The following is a 17580-nucleotide window of genomic DNA, read 5'->3' on the forward strand; positions in this document are numbered from 1 at the left end:
CTTGGGAGACAGAGGCAGGTGGATCTCTATGCATTTGAAACCAGCCAGGTCTACACAGTGAGTTCCAGGCCACCTTGGCTACATAACGAGGTCTTGTTTCAAAAAGAAAACAAAATAAATCAAGACTTCCTGATGGCCTACCTTCAATTCCCAGAATCCACATAGAAAAGGAGAGAACCAGCTCCCAAAAGTCGTTCTTTGACCTCTTCCCACCCCACAAATAAACAATGATTTTTACTTAGTGGAGGAAATGGGGCACCTAAAGTCTACCTAAAGGTTGATGTGTATGGCTTCTCAGAGAATTTTATTCATTGATTTATTTTGCTGTTTGCCGTCATTTAAAAAATTTTTTTCACAAAACAGAGAGAATTTTAAGCATTCATTTTAAGATCTCCCATTATGGTATCACCACCTAGAATCACAGCACTTGAGAGGTGGCAGCACATTCAAGGTCATCATCTTCAATATCATGAGTTTGAGGCTACCTTAGACCACATGAGACCCAGAAGAAGAGGAGGAGGAGGAAAAGGAGAAAGAGGAAAAGGAGGAAGAGGAGGAGCGGCAGCTTGGTTTCTGTGTCACTTAGGGTTTTACTGCTGTGAAGAGAAACCATGACCAAGGTAACTCTTATAAAGAAAATCATTTAGGTGGGGCTGGCTTAAGTTTCAGAGGTTCCGTTCATTATCATCATGGCAGAAAGCATGGCAGCACCCAGGCAGGCATAGTGCTGGAGCAGCCAAGAGTTCTACATCTTGATCTGAAGTCAGCAGAGGGAACTATTCTCCAAAGGCAGCCAGGAGGAGACTGAAATTCCACACAACTTGAGCACAGGAAACCACAAAGCCCACCCCCATAGTGGCACACTTCCTCCAACAAGGCCACACCTCCTATTGGTGCTACTGCCTGTGGGCCAAGCATTCAACCACATGAGCCTATGGTGGCCCAATCTATTCAAATCACCACAGTTTCCTTTGGGTTTTCTCTCCTTTTGTTCAGTGTCAAGGCTATCACATCTAACTGTAGCAGACCAGAACACAGCAAACATGGTGGCTGCCTTCTAGAGCTTGTGAGTAGCTTACCATGAGATAACACAATGCAAAGAAGACACCAGAGGTCATAACTTCTGTGTTCTCTCCTTTAAATATGTTATAATTTTTTAAAAAACATTTGTAGACGTAAATAAAACCAAGCTACACTGTGTGAGAGGGACGGATAAAGTGGAAACTTAAGGGTTCTTTGGGAAGTCGGTTGTGTTAGATGGTTTTTTGCTGGGGCAAACACATGAAGGAATGTCTTCCTGAAGTGGACCCTTGTGAAAGGCTAAGGCAGAGTCGTGATGGATCGTTTAGCTGAAGCAGACACCAGTGAAAGGACATGTGATGAAGGATTCTTTGCTAACAACACACATGTATTGGTCCACTTTACATTACATAGTTGAGATGCATTTGTCGGGACTCCATAGAGAGAAACTCGCCAAAAAACTTCTGGTGCTGTGCTGCGGCTTCTTACTGACTCTGGCTGATTGGTGGAGTGATGTCAGCTGGGACAGACACACATGCTGAGGCAAGACGAGTGCTGAGGCAAGGCCCATGGAGGACGTGTGATGTTTGGAGAGTATGTGAACAAGACTCAATGGACGGTGATGGAGGCTGAGCTAGGCTTGCTTACAGAGCTAGCTGTGCAACACTTGTAGATCTCCTGTCTTTTCTGAGCTTCACTTCCCTGAGACAAGAACTTCTGGCATCCCGCTGGGTTCCTCCTACTGACTGGAGCCAAGGCTGAGGTCTGACTGTCTCTGCCGCTAGTGACACTGCTGCTGATTCATGTTTGCTGTCCCATCTCTACAGAACTGGACTGCTGGTGTATCTGTGAAGTGTTTGCCAGTGGATCCAGCTGCCACTGCTGACCTGTGAACTGAACCAGACAGCACAGATGGGAGTTGCTCCAAAGAACATTTCTACACAGGTTCACTTCCCCGCATCCTTTCTTTCCCACTACCTCTGCTGGATGATGGACTAAAAGGGAGGTTAAAGTGTTTCAGAGCCATCATTAAAAATACGTTTTGAAGAAGTTAAAGTTACAGAGGGAGTTTATATGCATTTAGCAACAAAAAAGGAGGAACGCGCTGTACTTTATAAAAGAGAAAACAAAAATACTGTAATTTTTAAAAATCGAAGAAATTGGGCTGGACAGTTGGTTCGGTGGCTAAGAACCAGAGCTCAGTTCCCAGCACCCGGGTCAGGCAATTCACCAGTGCCTATAGCGTCAGCTCCAGGAGCTCTGGTACCTTCACTACTATGTGTAACACACACACAGGGGCACACAAATAAAAGTAAATTTTAAGAAACCATTATGTTTTTTTAAAAGACTAAGCAAATTAAAGGGAAAAACCATAACAGAAGGCATCAACAGCAGAATAAATCAAACAGGAAAATCAGTGATCTCCATGACAGACTATTTGAAAGGTGAAGGGGAGTAAATATAAATTTAAAAGGCATTGAGAGCTTTGGTACCGCATTAAACGTGCATATACTCAAGTCATTGGGGTTCAGAAGGGACTGAGAATGCCCAATAGACAGCTATATAAAGAGAGAACAACAAAAAACTGCTGGAATTTAGTGAGATTACAGATGCCTGGGTAGAACCGTCAATGATGACACACTCATTCAATTCAACTAAGACTACTGCTCTAGTTTTATTCCTGGTATTGTGGAAGAACTATAACCAAAGCAACTTAGATGAGGGAAGGGTTTACTGGGTTCATGCTTCCAGGCCACAGGTTATTTCTGAGGAAGTCGGGGCAGGAACTCAAGTCGGAACTGAAGCAGACACCGTGGAGGACTGAGGTTAGCTGGCTCACGCACTGGCTTTTGCCTCATTAGCTTTTTCTACAACCCAAGAGGACCTGGTGCAGCCCACAGTGGTCTGAGCCCTCCTGCAACACTGACCAATCACAACAGTCCTCTGCAGACATGCTCGAGCCTAGGCTTTTCCTCTCAGATGATGACAGCACGAACTGGCAAAGAAGGCTAACCTGGACACCCACCTCAAGATGTATTTAAGCTCTCTCGAAGGCTAATGACAAAGGCAGGCTTGTTAAAGCTACAAGATAAAGGAACCAGCACAGGAGGGCGTTCCGTTTAAGCCAATAGGAGACTTCTCAGGCTGAGGGAGAAAAGATGAGATATCCACAATGTTGAGGGAAAACAAAACAAACAAAAAGAAACCCTGCCAACCGAGATCACAGCGCTCTGCAAAGCTATCCTTTAGAAATAAGGGATAGAAGGAAGTATTACTTTTTTTTTTCCCCTCAGACAAAGCTGACGTGGCCACCAGACCTGTCATACAAGAAATGCTAGAGAGTTTTTCAAATTTAAAGTGAAAATCAGTATGAAGAAAACATTGGAAGATGCAAACTCGCTGACAGACCTGTGTGTGTGTGTGGGGGGGGGGCGTGCAGTACAGTGGTTGGGGCTGGAGAGGTAGTGCAGTGGTTAGAGCACCTGCTGCTCTTGCAGAGGACCTGGGTTAGGTTCTAGCACCCACACTCTTTTGTAACTCCAGTTCCCAGGATCCAGTGTTCTTCCCCCCTTAATTTTTTGGGGGGAGGGGCATTTGGCCACAGCAATAAGAAAAGCAATTACTATAACAAACTAGTAGTAATGGACCAACTTGCCCAGATACACTTTCCAGGAATTGATTCAAAAAGAAATGGAAAACTTGCAGTGGGAGAAATCCTGTCTTGAAAAAAACTAAACAAACATAAAGAAACAAAGAAATAAAAAAATTCAAACATACCAATAAAGAATAATGGGATTAAATCCATAATGAAATATCTCCTTTCAGAGAAAGGCCTGGCCAAACTAGCCAAGGACACAACAGAAACTAAAGAAGCCACGAGCCGCTCTGCCAAAAAATCTTCAACAAAGCACTGCTAAACAGAGTGCCGTAGTACATGACGAGAGTGGTCACCTGATCAAGTACATAGGATGCAAGAGTGGGCCGGCATATACAAATCAGAAAACATGGTATTCCAAACAGAACGAGGAAGAAAACCCTGTATGTTTTCCCCAGGCAACAGGGGGAAATTTGAAATTCAGCATCCCTTAATTTTGAAATCCGAGTAAATTGGGCATTTCAAGGAACATAAGGTAATGCAGGCTATGTGTAGCAATCCAAAGCCAACGTACAGAATGGGGGAAGGACCACAGCTTTCTCTGTAAAGTCTGGAACAAGACAAAGGTGGCCGCTTTCAACACTTTACCTCACCAGACTTCTGAAGATTCTAGGACCCAACGAAAAGAAACGCTGAGCAGGATCTGGGAAGGAAGCTGAACCTACACTAATGGGGTCAGAAGATCATATGAACAAGCTATCATTGCATCTCAGGGCGCTAGGAACAAACAATCAGGCGAGAGGGAAAAAATAACACTGTCCAGATTTAAACGTAGCAAGTCGCATGGTCACTGCTTGAGGCAGCATGGTATAGAAAACACTAAAGATTACCAAAAATACTAGGACCAGTAAATCAATTCAGCAAAGTTGCCTGTTTCATACTGTACATCAGCATGACTTTCATCTTTGCACTTTAAAACACCTGCGTTAATTTCGACGTCGTATTTTTATTTATTTTGTGTGCCTATATGTATGTCAGGGGACAACTTTCAGGAGGTGGCTGTCTCCTTCTGCCATGTGAGTCCTTACAAAAACTAACTTTGGTTCGCCTGATATAATTGTCTCTGAGCTATATATAATTGTCTTGCTAACCTTGGCCTAGTCCTGGAAGCTTCTAGCCTCCATACAGTCTAATGTAAGCCTCAAATGATTTCAGCCTCTGAAGCCTGCTGCTGAGTAAGCTCACCCTTTCTGGTTCTTTCTGAACTCTGGCTGGTTTAACTCAGTTGTTCTGGCCCAAACTCTTCTCCCAGATGACCGATTCAATCTGGCTTTTCTCTCAGCCTCTGAATCACTCTACCTGGCCTCAAACTGACTCCGGCAATCTTTCTAATCTTCTGGTTCCTTCTCATTCTCTTGCTTGTTCTGTCTTTACCGGTGTCTAGCTTGTTCTCTCTTCAGTCTGTCTCTGTACACTCTCCGGATCACACTGCCTTCTCCTCCTCCCTCTGTGCTGCTCTGCTCTCCCTCCAACTCTCCTGCTCTGCCCTGAACATCCTCCACTGTTCCTGTGCTGTGTTCTCTCCTCCTGGACTGCTTGTCTCTCCCTGAGCAGCTTCCGTTTCCTCTCTCTCCTGCTGAGAGGTGGGCGGATCCTAGTCTGTCGAATCTTTCCCTCATTCGTCACTTTTTTTGCCACTCAATTAGACATCACTCAATTAGACATCACCTTTAAACGTTGGTGCTTCCTTCTACAAACTACCTTTACTTTCACTGTTAGAGATGAAAGCTGTATAGTAAGGGCATGTCTGTATTCCAGCCAGAGGGATTAAGGTGTGTGCTAAGGGCTGAGCCACACCCTAACTAGAAACCAGTTCAAATATCCTAGAACAGGTCCTGGAGATCAAACTCAGATCATCAGACTTGGTGGTAAGTGCCTTTACTCACTGAGCCACTTGGCCACATTTTAACGAAACCCTTTATTGGTATGTATTAAGTGTAAATAGTGATGGGCTTCATAAAGACAATATTTCAAACATATGTGCCTTACCATATCTGGATGGAGATTGTATTGAACTCACATGTATATGCACATACTTATACATATATTTATATTTATTTATGTATCCATGTAAAATCTAGAATTCACAAATAAGAGAAAATAAATGTCATCTTTCTGAGTCTGTCTTGTTCAGTATGATGATCTCCAGTTCCTTAAGTTTTCCTGCAAATGACATCATTTCCCTCTTTGGAGCTGACTGACACTCCACTGTGCGTGTGAGCCAACCTTCCTTTATCCATTCCTCTCTTGGCAGGCTGATACTTGGCTATTGTGACCTGGTGCTGCAGTCAACATGGCTGTCTAAGTGTTTCTTTGATGTGCTGACTTAGACTCCCTCTCAGGTAAACACCCAGGAGTCATGGTGTCCTGAGTCTCATGGTAGTTCTATACCTAGTTCTTTGAGGAACCTCTACTGACTCCCACAGCAACTGACCAATTTAATATTCCCGACAGCAGGGAATATTACGCTGGGAATGTACGGGTCCCCCCACCCCCCATCCTTGCACGTTGCTGTTTGATTTCTTAATAGTAGCATTTCTGATTGGAGTAAGATGGCATTTGCATTTCTGGTGCCAAGACTGTTGACAGTTCTATGCTTTCGCCCTCATTAGTACTCAGGTTCTTCAGATACTCCTCCTCTGTCAGATGTGTAAGCACCAGGTTGCTCTCACCTGGGCGCTCCCTTCACTCAGCTGATTGCCTCTTTGCTGTGGGGAGGCTTGTTAGTTTCCTGCTCTCCCTTGTTGGTTCTTGGTTTTGTTTCTTGGCTCTGGGAGACCTTTTGGAAAGCCCTTTTCTGGGCCTGCATCTTGAAGTTTCTCTGTGCATTCCTTTCCCAGCTTCAGAGTTTCAGGCATTTAGAAGGAAACAGGTTGGTCTGCTTTGGATTCATTTTCATCTGAGGTGAGAGTGCACAATCTGGCTTCATTCTCGTCTGTGGGGGTGTTCACTACCTGCTGTGTGTGTGTGTGGAAGAGGCTGTCTCTTCTCCAGTGCATTCCTATTGCACTTTTGAAAGTCAGGCAGCTGTGAGCTGTGCAGCTCAGTTGTAGCTGGGCTCAATTCTCTGTCCTGCATTCTGTTCCAGTGTCTCAGGTTTACTTTTTTGTGCTAGTAACAGTGTTTGTTGCCTTGTTATGCGTCCCTGTAGCATAGCTGAAATCCGGTATTGTAATGCCTCCAGCAATTTCCTTTGTGCTCAGGATTGCTTTGCTATCTGGGGTCTTTTGTGCTTTGGTGTACATTTTAGGGTTGTTTGTTTTTAGTTCTGTGTGAATGTCATTGGAATAGACAAGGGGATTGCGTTGACTCTGTAGGTCCTTTTTGTTAATATAGCTGTTTTCACTGTATCATTTCCTGCAGTGATGCTTCTCTAACCCAATAGCAAATGATCCAGAAAAACAAATCAAGGAAGCAGTCCCTCTCATGGTAGCTACAAAAACAAAATAAAATGCCTATGAATAAGTTTGATCAAAGGTCAGATAATCTCTAATGCACACTATAAAGCACTGATGAGAAACCTAAGAGGGTACACACGTGGAAAGAGTCCACATTCGTGAATTAGATAAAAACATTGTTAAAATAACCACTGTACCTGAAGTGGTATACAAATTAAATGTGATCCCTAACAAGATTTAAACGGTGTTTTCACAGAAATAGAAACAAGCACAAGCCTGAAATTTATATGCACATACAGATACAGACAGACAGACACACACACAAGAGGAGAGAGAGAGAGAGAGAGAGAGAGAGAGAGAGAGAGAGAGAGAGAGAAGACCTTGAGATAAAGAACAAAGTAGAAGTTATTATGCTACCTGACTTCCAAATACACCATGGGGCTGGGGTGTATGATTCAGCGGTAGGCCCTGTGCTTAGTATTCACAAAGCTTTGAGTTCAGGAGCTGGAGTCATGGCTCGGTGGTTAAGAGCACACACTGCTCTTGCAGAGGACCTAAGTTGGGCTCCTAGCACCAGTGTCAAGCAGCTCACAACCACCTGTAACTACAGCTCCAAGAGGATCCAACACCTCTGGCTCCTGGAGGCCCTGCATTCATGTGCTCATAACTACATACAGATGCACATAGATGCACATAATTTAAACTAATAATGAGAGGAACAATAGATCTTTATTTAAAGCCCTAAGTTCAAAACCCAGAATACACACACACACACACACACACACACACACAAATAATTAATGCAAATAGAAAAGGAGTTTGAGTCTACTTGTTTATTGTTCTTTTATGGAAGGCAAGACATTAGTACCTGAGATATTTTTCTTTACTTGGGTCTCCCCTTCACTCTCTGTGCCTAGACAACTAATTGTTTAAAGGGTTAATGAGAACAATAGAGGAGAAAGATGAGAAATCACATGTTACTTTGAGATATGACATCACCTTGCAACTCTGGCTGGCCTAGAACCAACTGTATACACAAAGCTGACCTTGAACCCACAGAGATGTCTGCCTCTACCTCCCAAGCGCTAGGATTAAAGATGTACACCACCATACCTGGCTTTTTCTCCCTTCCTTCCTTCCTTCCTTCCTTCCTTCCTTCCTTCCTTCCATCTTTCCTTCCACCCTTCCTTCCTTCCACCCTTCTTTCCATCTTTCCTTCTTTCCTTCTTTCCTTCTTTCCTTCTTTCCTTCCTTCCTTCCTTCCTTCCTTCCTTCTTTCCTTCTTCCCTTCCTTTAGGATCCATGAACTATTTTGTTACCTGGAACTGCATATTACTAGGAAGCTATAAATGTCATGCCAGGCGAAGGCCTGCCCAAGGATCAGGTGTGATGGTAAACCCCGGTCTCTGGAGACAGAAGGCAGAGGATTGCTGTAGATTAAAGGCCAGCCTGGTATACCTAGTGTGCTTTAGACCAGCTAGAGCTACAATAACAAGAAACAGTCTCAACAAACAAACAAACAAAAACAACCAAAGACTGTGTTAGCCCTTTGTGATGGCTTTTCCTGGTTTCCCAGTTGTCAGCTTGACTCTATCTGGAATGAACTACGATCCAGAAATGGAGGGCACACCTGTGATTCAGATCTTGAACCTGGAAGAGATATGATTTTGATCCAGATCTTGAGGCACAGTAGCAACAAAAAGCTTAGGCCCAGGCAATGTGATACATGCCCTTTTAATCCCAGGAGACAGAGGCCAGCAGATCTCTGAATTCAAGTGTTAGCATTCTGTGTAAACTCCACCCCCACAGTTACCAGGCAACAGCCAGGTAGGCCTGGCCCACTGTAAAAGGGGCTGCTTGCCCCCACTTCCTCTCTTGCTCTCTTGCTCTCTTGTCTTCTTGCTCCCACTCTGTCCCCTCGCACCTTCCCCATTCCCTTCCCCCTCTCTCTACATGCTCATGGCCAGCCTCTATTTCTCTACTCTCTCCCTCTTTCTGCCTTTCTCTGTCTCTACTACCCTCTTAACTCCCTCCCCATGCCCTGAATAAACTCTATTCTATACTATATCGTTGTCATGTAGCTGGTCCCTCACGGGGAAGGGATGCCTCAGCATGGGCCCTCTGAGATATCCCCTTCCCCCATACCTTTCCACACACCCCCATAGAACATATTCTGTATCTCTTTATTTTTTTATAAACACATCATCAAGGCCAGCCTGGGACAGAGCAAGTTCCCAGTAAAGAACAGCTTACTCCCAGGCATGATAGTATACATCTTTAATCTCAGCCATACCTTCTGCTGGGGGTCTACTTAAGAACGATGGAAAAAAGAAGGCTTCCTTCTCTGCCTGCTTGCACTTGCTTGCCTGCACATCTATTGAAGCCGCCTTCAGAATTCCAGCATATACAGAGGACCAGCTGGAACACCCAGCCTCACGGGACTGAGCAACTACTAGATTCTTTGACTTCCCATTCACAGCTGCCTATTGTTGGGTTAGTTAGACTACAGACTATAAGTCATCACAATAAATTTCCTTAATATAGAGAGACATTCCATAAGTTCTGTAACTCTAGAGAACCCTGACTAATATACCTTTTCAAGTTGCTATAACAAAATGCCATTGACTTGGATACTTTATTGACAACAGAAAGTTATTCCTCATGGTGTTGGAGGCTGAAGTGCCAAGATTTAGACTGCGCTGCTCATAGATCTGGTGTCTCTAGAAGGCCCACTTTCTGATTCTTGGATGACCAACTTTTCTCAGTGTCCTCTCATGGAGGAAGGTTTGAGGGATCTCTCTGAGGTATCTTGATGAGGACACTGATCTCATTTGTGTGACAGATTTACCCTTGTGACCTAATGCACTCCCAAAGCCTCCACCTCCAAATAAGATCTGCAGGCATAGCCTGCAACAAGTAGATTTTGAGGGTGGGGTATGGGGCAGAATATTGACGTGGTTAAGTCATTACATTTACACCTAACCTGCCTCCTTTCTGACCTAATTCCTCTGTCTATCACTGAGTGGTCTTGTGTGGAAAGCAAAGCCATTTCTCCTCATGGTAAACAAGGGTAGGTGCATTTGACTTCCAGGATCAGAGGAAACTGTGTATGCAGCCTTGATGCAAAGGTGTGGCTCTGGTCTCATTTCTGTTGCTGCTATAAAATACTTATCCGGAGTCACCAAACACTTACACCTGCTCAGCTGTGCTTCGTTGCTCAACTCCTGGCTCTTCTCTCTGTGCCCCTCGGTTTTTCTTAGGTGCCCATGCTTGCTCATTTCTAGAACACTGTTCCTCTGTCTTTACACAGGTCACCATGAAATTATAAAACCCCCATGAGGCAGGCTGAGGGAGATCACTCTGGAATAAAGGGAGGAAGAGTCCCTGCTGTAGTAAATGCAAGCAGATGCCTCCAGACTTCTTAGACCTCTTCTGGAGAAAGGAAGGTGGTCCAAACTGGAACCTGTGCTGTCAGCCACCCATTACTACTCTGTGAATGAGGCCCTGCTAACCATCTGCAAAGACTCAGCCCCAGGCTGGCTTTATTGGTTTCCATGGAGACCCCTGGCCTTGAGGGACACTTGGCCATTGTGTGCCATTGTGTCCCATTGAGTCTGTAGGAAAGATGCCAGCTGCAAATCAAGAAAGGAATGTCCTGAGTCCCTGTCAGTACTTTGTTTTAGGCTGAGTGAGATAGGGGAATGAGAGACCACCCTGAAGCCCCAGAGGGGCTGCAGGGGAGGTGTGTCGCTCTCTAGCCGACAATTCGTACAAAGATTTCCTGTGTAAAGGGCCCCCAGCAGTGCAGTGAAGACATGTCAGAAGCTGGCAGTCTTCAAGGTTTTTGTCAAGCACTTAGTGTTTATTCAATGATTGTGCAAGCAGGCATGGCTCCTGAGCCAGGCAGATAGCAGGAGCCAATGTCCCAGGTCTCAGGTCACACCACACCCATCCACAAAGCAGGGACATTTGATATGACCCTGATTTTATAGAGGAGGAAACTTAACAGGCCCAAAGTTAAAGTGAAGAATTGAAATCAGGGATGAAGGGTGTGTAAATGTGTGTCTGTGTGTCTGTCTGTGTGTGTCTGTGTGTCTGTCTGTGTGTGTCTGTGTGTGTGTCTGTGTGTGTCTGTGTGTCTGTCTGTGTGTCTGTCTGTGTCTGTCTGTGTGTGTCTGTGTGTCTGTAGTGTGTGTGTGTCTGTCTGTGTGTGTCTGTGTGTCTGTCTGTGTGTGTCTGTGTGTCTGTCTGTGTGTGTCTGTGTGTGTCTGTGTGTCTGTCTGTGTGTGTCTGTGTCTGTCTGTGTGTGTCTATGTGTCTGTGTGTCTGTCTGTGTGTGTCTGTGTGTGTCTGTGTGTCTGTCTGTGTGTGTCTATGTGTCTGTCTGTGTGTGTCTGTGTGTCTGTGTGTGTCTGTGTGTGTGTCTGTGTGTGTGTCTGTGTGTGTCTGTGTGTCTGTCTGTGTGTGTCTGTGTGTCTGTCTGTGTGTGTCTGTGTGTCTGTCTGTGTGTGTCTGTGTGTGTCTGTGTCTTACACATAACCAAAAGTTAACATCCATCACTTCCCACCTATTTTAATTTATTTTTGTTTGGTGTTGTGTAATCCTGGCTGTCCTAGAACTCACTGTGAGGATCAGGCGGTCCTCAAACTCAGAGAGATCCACCTGCTTCTCCCTCCTGAGTACTAGGTTTAAAGGCTTAAAGGCACGCTCACCAGCCTGGCTCCACCTATTGTTTGAAACTGTCTCTCTCATGGATTCTGTGGCTCTCAGATTGGGATAGACTAGCTGACCAGCGTTTCCCAGGGCTCCTTCCAGTGCCGGGATTACAGATGTGCTCAGATGTGCTCAAAAGAGTGTGATTTTAATGTGTGTACTGTGACTTAATGTCAGGTCCTCTGCCTTACGGTGCAAGCACTTTTATAAGGTCACCCACCTCCCCAGCCCCTGAGGCGTCATCCTTTGAAGGGTGTAAAGAACTGGGTGATGTGCCAAGAGTGGGAACGAATCCGGTTTTCTTTGCAGTAACACACATCTCCTCTGCAGGTGGCCACCACAGGCTTTGTTCTCTTGTAGCTCTGAGATGCTTGGCCTTCAGGGTCAAAATCCCTGTGTCCAGGTCCTGCTGTTGTGTTTACCTCATTGTGGTAGATAGCAGGAATTGTGAGCTTGTGTCCAGAGCTCTTCCCCTGCCTGCGGGGGAGGGGGAGGGAGAGAGGGGTACAAGCGAGAGAGATGCTTGGTTTGAGTGACTGGTTTGAGGAGTGTGACCTTGACACAATCTGGTACAACCAAGTCTCTGGCTTGGTACCTTTTTTTTTTTTTTTTTTAAGATTTTTTTTAAATTAATTTAATTTTATATATGTAAGTACACTGTAGCTGTCTTCCGAAACCCCAGAAGAGGGCATCAGATCCCATTACAGGTGGTTGTGAGTCACCATGTGGTTGCTGGGAATTGAACTCGGGACCTCTGGAAGAGCAATCAGTGCTCTGGCTTGGCATCTCTAGGAATTTAGACAAACCCATTGAACTTCTGACCCTGTGAGCCAAAGCAGACCCTACTGACAAATTAGTTAGGTTATAAAATATACCAAAGGCTGGGGATGTGGCCCAGCGGGTCAAGTGCCTGGAGCCTCAGGTTGGAATTATAGCACAAAACCAGGTATGGTACATGCCTGCAACCCCAGTACTCAGGAGGTAGAAGCAGGAGGATCGGAGGTTCAAGGTCAGCCTTAGCTACATAGCACCCTGCCTTAGAAAGGGAAAGGGTTGAATGTCTAGGTAAGTAATCAATGTGAGGGAAGCCTTTGCTGTCACTGTCCATGCAGAGTAATTGCTCTGGGGGAGTTATGTTGCTTGGGTGTTGTTTGTTTTTCTGTGATGCGGGATGTTGTGCTTACCAGCCAAGCACCACATGGCTTCGTGACCTTCCCCAGAACAGATTAAAAGGATTTTACTTACAAGAGGTGGCTTCAGTTTCCTTCCCTGCCATTTTACCTGAATTATTCTCACCTTGTTGATCAAAACTTTTGATCTTCACGGGTCCTACTCCAGCCGGTCCTTCTCCAGCTCACTTCTCCCATTCTACAGGGCAGGTTAGAGGCAGCACAGGAACCAATTAGCATTTTAATTAAGGTGGGCCAGACTGAGGAATTAGCTATCTGGATAGACCAGAATTTTCAGCTTGGTCTGGTGACAGTAGACCAGGACTGCAGAGCCACAGCTCAGCTGGAGCAAAAGTTCTCTTGGTTTGCCATGCACTCGGCTGTTTAACTGATTTTATATCAATTAAATCTTTCCTTTCTGACCACACCTAAGGAAAGGCTCCCACCGGGCTTTAGGCCACCTTTAAAACTGTCTGTTCTCAGCTAGTTTCCCAGTCTGTCATTTTGCTTAGTTGATCGCTTGGGGAAGGCGGGGAGGTGGGTGGGGAATAGAAGGGCCTTGGTGGGTGCATTGTCTTGAGACAAGACCTCATCTAGAACAGGCTGTCCTTGAACTCAGTACATATCTAAGAATATGCTTAGCTGCTCCTTTCTACGCTCACCTCAGTGCCTCAGCGCCTAGTTTATGCAGCACTGGAGATAGAATCCAAGACTTCGAGCATGCTCGGCAGGCACTCTACCAGCTGATCTACCTTGACAGCTCTGGATTTTCCTGTTCTTCAAGTGTCATACCGATGGAACATCTAACACGGGGCTTTGTCTGAGGCATAGCCAGTGTCTGTCCTTTGTTCTTTCCTGTGTTTATCTATTCATCCATTGATGGACACTTGGCTATTTTGGACAGTGGTGCAGTGACAGGAGAATGGTGTGTTTAAGTCCTGTTTTCAGTTTTCTTGTTACATAGTGTCTGAGTGGAATCTGTTAAATGGCAATACTGTATAATCTCTTGAGGAACTCCTAGACTCATGTTGTTTGTAGGTAGAGTCTCTGTGTGTAGCCCAAGCTGGACCTAGTCTCCCTGATTACAGGAGTGTAGCACTGTACCCTGTTTAGAAACTGTTAATTCCACCAGTCGAGAATAAGATCACTACCACAATTTTTTGAGCCAAATCTGAAGCAAGCCTTAAATTAAATACTGGCCAGGACGATGAACTCTGGCCAGGTCCATTCTGGAGTTCCCAGAAAATGGCGACAAGCCACATTTCCCAGAGGCTGAGTATTGTCCAACTGGGCTGGTGTACACCCTGATACACCTCCTGCCACGCTGCCTGCCTACATGGGACCAAGCACATCCTGTGCAGTTGGGTCAGACAAACTTGTTCAGGGGAGTGAAAACATAGCTTGTTTGTCTCCCCTAGACAGTAGCCTCCAGCATTTCAGGAAGTATCTGTTTCAGGTTAGAGGCATTTTTGTTTTATGGACCTCTTAGGCTTGAAAACGGAAAGCATAACTTTGGAATTCATGGAACCTATAATTCCGGGTCTACAAGATGACTCAGCCAAAAAAAAAAAAAAAAAAAAAAAAAGGCCGGCGGTGGTGGCGCACTCCTTTAATCCCAGCACTTGGGAGGCAGAAGCAGGCGGATTTCTGAGTTCAAGGCCAGCCTGGTCTACAGAGTGAGTTCCAGGACAGCCAGGGCTACACAGAGAAACCCTGTCTCGAAAAACCGAAAAAAAAAAAAAAAAAAAAAAGATGGCTCAGCCAGTAAAGGCTCTTGGACCAAAACCTGAGAATCTAAACTCTGTGGCTGAGACCCAGGTAATGGTTGTGAGAACTGACTCCTAGAGTTTGACCTCTGACCTCTACATCTCTGTATGCGTGTGCTACACATGGTGGAGGGAGGCGTAATTTTCTTTAAAAGAACCCAGTAGCCCTTGTTGGCCCCAAACTCCATAACCCTGCCCCAGTGTCTTAGTCAGTTTTCTAGTGTATGATAAAGCACTGTGACCAAGGCAGCTTGCAGGGGAAGGCTTTATTTGTACCTACAAGTCCAGAGGGGTAAGGGCCCATCACCACATGGGCTCTTATCTCAGGCTTGGCAGCAGGCAGGCACGGTGGCTGGAGCAGCAAACTGAGAGCTCAGATCTAGAAGCACAGCATGAAAGAGAGACACTGGAAATGGTGTGGGTGTTTGATTTGTCAAAGCCTGCCTCCAGTGATGTACTTCTCCCACAGACCCACACCTCCTAAACCTCCTCAAACAGAACCACCAACCGGGAACTGAGTGTTCAAAGACATGGGCCTATGGGGAATATTCTCGTTTAAAGCATCACACACAGGCTCTGTCCAGGTCTGGAATTGCAGATGTGCACTGTCATACAAGTGCAGAACCCAGTCTCCGAACATCCATGGCAACATCAAGACTGATGTCAATGTCCTGCAGCAAGCCTGCTGTCTGCTCAGTGATAACCCTGATGCCAAGCAGATACACTTCCTGCACCTCTCAAAAACTCCCCCAGACAGCATGGCTAGCTACCCTCCTTTGTTGGAGATGGCTCTCTGCCACTCTGTATCAACTGCCCCTCTCCAGCATTTGGAATCTAATCTACTTAACTTTGTGGCTCAGGTGACAACCCCCCACACCCCCACCCCAGCCTAGTTGGGAAGGAAGCGCCCCATCTTCCCATAGCACCTTGTACACACCAGGCAATCAGTCATGATTCTATTTTGGACTTGCTTGGTTGCAAGACCTTTCAATATATCACTGGCTGACCTGGACCTTGCTATGCAGCCTAGAGTGGCCTCGAACTCACATCCTCCTGCATCAGCCTCCAAATGCTGAGGTTGCAGGTGCAGTACCATGCCAGGTCTTCCACTTTGTGTTACGTGAAGTTCGTTGTTGACAGTGAAGTGGAAACTTTACATGAGCACCTTGCCAGGTTATTTTAAGAAGTTAATGACAGGGCGAACAAGGCACCTAGTACATTGGATTCTCCCGCCCTTCTCTGGTCATAGTCCTCCGCCAAAGAATTATGAACATGTTTTACCCGTTTTTCTTCCTCCTAAATGATTCAGTGCCTTGCCTGTAACAGCTGCCTAATTGACTTTGGTTGATTGAATTAGCGGGCAAGGAAGTGAATGAACATGGACTCTTCTGATTATTTAAAAAATACCATTGAGAGTGAGTGGCTGATGGAAATTGTTTTGTTAAAAGGTGAGCTTCAGTCACAAGGCACTCAATGTCACATGTCACTAGGGCATGTTTTCCAAAGTGACTTGTCATTGAACATGCATAGGTATGACTCACTTTTATGGGCTATTCAGACATTAAGGCTCACGTCCTTCAAGACACTCGGAAAACATATTTGATAGAAGAAACTTGAATTATGTGATGACATCTCAGCGCTGTAAGACAAATGGGCTTAAGTGAGAGGTGGTGGCTGCCTTTTCTACATAGTTACTCTACTGCTAAATTAACAGGCCTGCCTTGAGTTGGATATTAGAATGATCTTTTAAAAAACTCATTAAATTGCCAAGAGAAGAATATAGTTTCTGCATTATTTTATGGTCACAGTTTTAACGCCTACTGATTTCTCCTAACTTTTCCTCTTAGGAAGAGAAATAAGCTGGAGTCTCTGAACTGCTTTTTGAGTCAGGCTCTCCCTGTGTAGCCTCCAGCTGGCCTGGAATTCACTGTGGAGAGTAAGACATAACAAAATTGTGGCAAGCCATAGAGAAGAAGGCCTTAGAGCCGCTGTCTAATTTCCTGTAGAAGGCCTCTCTGAGCTCCCAGCCATGACCCGACCAAACCCAAGCCAAACCCAAGCCAAGCTACCTGCTGACTAAGCTAAGACCTCTCCCTGCGGGATCCAGCTGGAGCTCCCCTCTTTTCCCCCTCAGCCAGGGCCAGATCCAGCCTGGGGGGGTGGGGGCTCTGTTCTCAGCTCTCTCACAGCTCCCAGGGGTGCCTAGATGCCCAACAGCCTGAGAACCAGGCTTCCCCAGCCTACCTGCAGGCCCAGGGACCCCTGAGCCAGCTCCAGCTGTCCCCAGGACCTCAGACTGTGTTTCCCCACCCCCAGAGTGATGTTCCCAGGACTGCCCTGTAGCCTGACACCTGCCTGGCGACAGTTGTGGGGTAAGCTCAGTCAAAACTTCCTGCATCCTGCCTCTCCAGTGGCCATGCCCTGTGGCAGAGCCGACATAGGAGCCATTAACCCTACACTCGTCCTGTCCGGAGTGTGGAATATGGAAAGAAAAAAGAATGTAAATTAAAGTGTATATTCGGCATAAAATGTGCTTGAGTAAAGACAGTATTCGGCATACAGTAAGGGAATTTGTATCCTAAGAGTCTTTTCCACAAAGTGGGCAATGGTGGGTTTAGAATGCGGAGGTGTGGTCCCATGGGTCTAAGTCTGTGGTTTTTGGTCTCTTTCAGGACAACAGGAAGTGAAGGGGTTCCTCTTCCTGAAGGAGGGGGTCATGGCCTTCTTGTTGATTACGCGACGGCTGGCCTGCAGTCCCCAGAAAAACCTCCACTTCTTCACTGGTAAGCCTCACCAAGGTCCTGGCATGACCTGCTCCTTAAGAGATGGTGCAAACGAGGGGGTCTGTGGTCAGAGTC

At 45.8% G+C, this 17580-nt stretch overlaps 1 protein-coding gene across 2 annotated transcripts in view; it reads left to right on the plus strand.

The window, feature by feature from the left end:
• Positions 1 to 17580, plus strand: part of Abat (4-aminobutyrate aminotransferase) — a 90211-nt gene that overhangs the window by 34314 nt on the left and 38317 nt on the right. Inside the window, exons 2-3 of one of the 2 annotated variants that reach the window (XM_076937397.1) lie at positions 1848 to 1965; positions 17395 to 17505. In XM_076937397.1, coding sequence (XP_076793512.1) covers positions 17439 to 17505 — 67 coding nt within the window. In that variant the 5' untranslated portion in view covers positions 1848 to 1965; positions 17395 to 17438. The remainder of the gene's footprint in view (positions 1 to 1847; positions 1966 to 17394; positions 17506 to 17580) is intronic. The other variant, XM_034506431.2, reaches the window with a different exon arrangement.

This window comes from Arvicanthis niloticus, chromosome 6, assembly GCF_011762505.2.
Source record: "Arvicanthis niloticus isolate mArvNil1 chromosome 6, mArvNil1.pat.X, whole genome shotgun sequence".
NCBI classification, from domain to species: Eukaryota; Metazoa; Chordata; class Mammalia; order Rodentia; family Muridae; genus Arvicanthis; species Arvicanthis niloticus.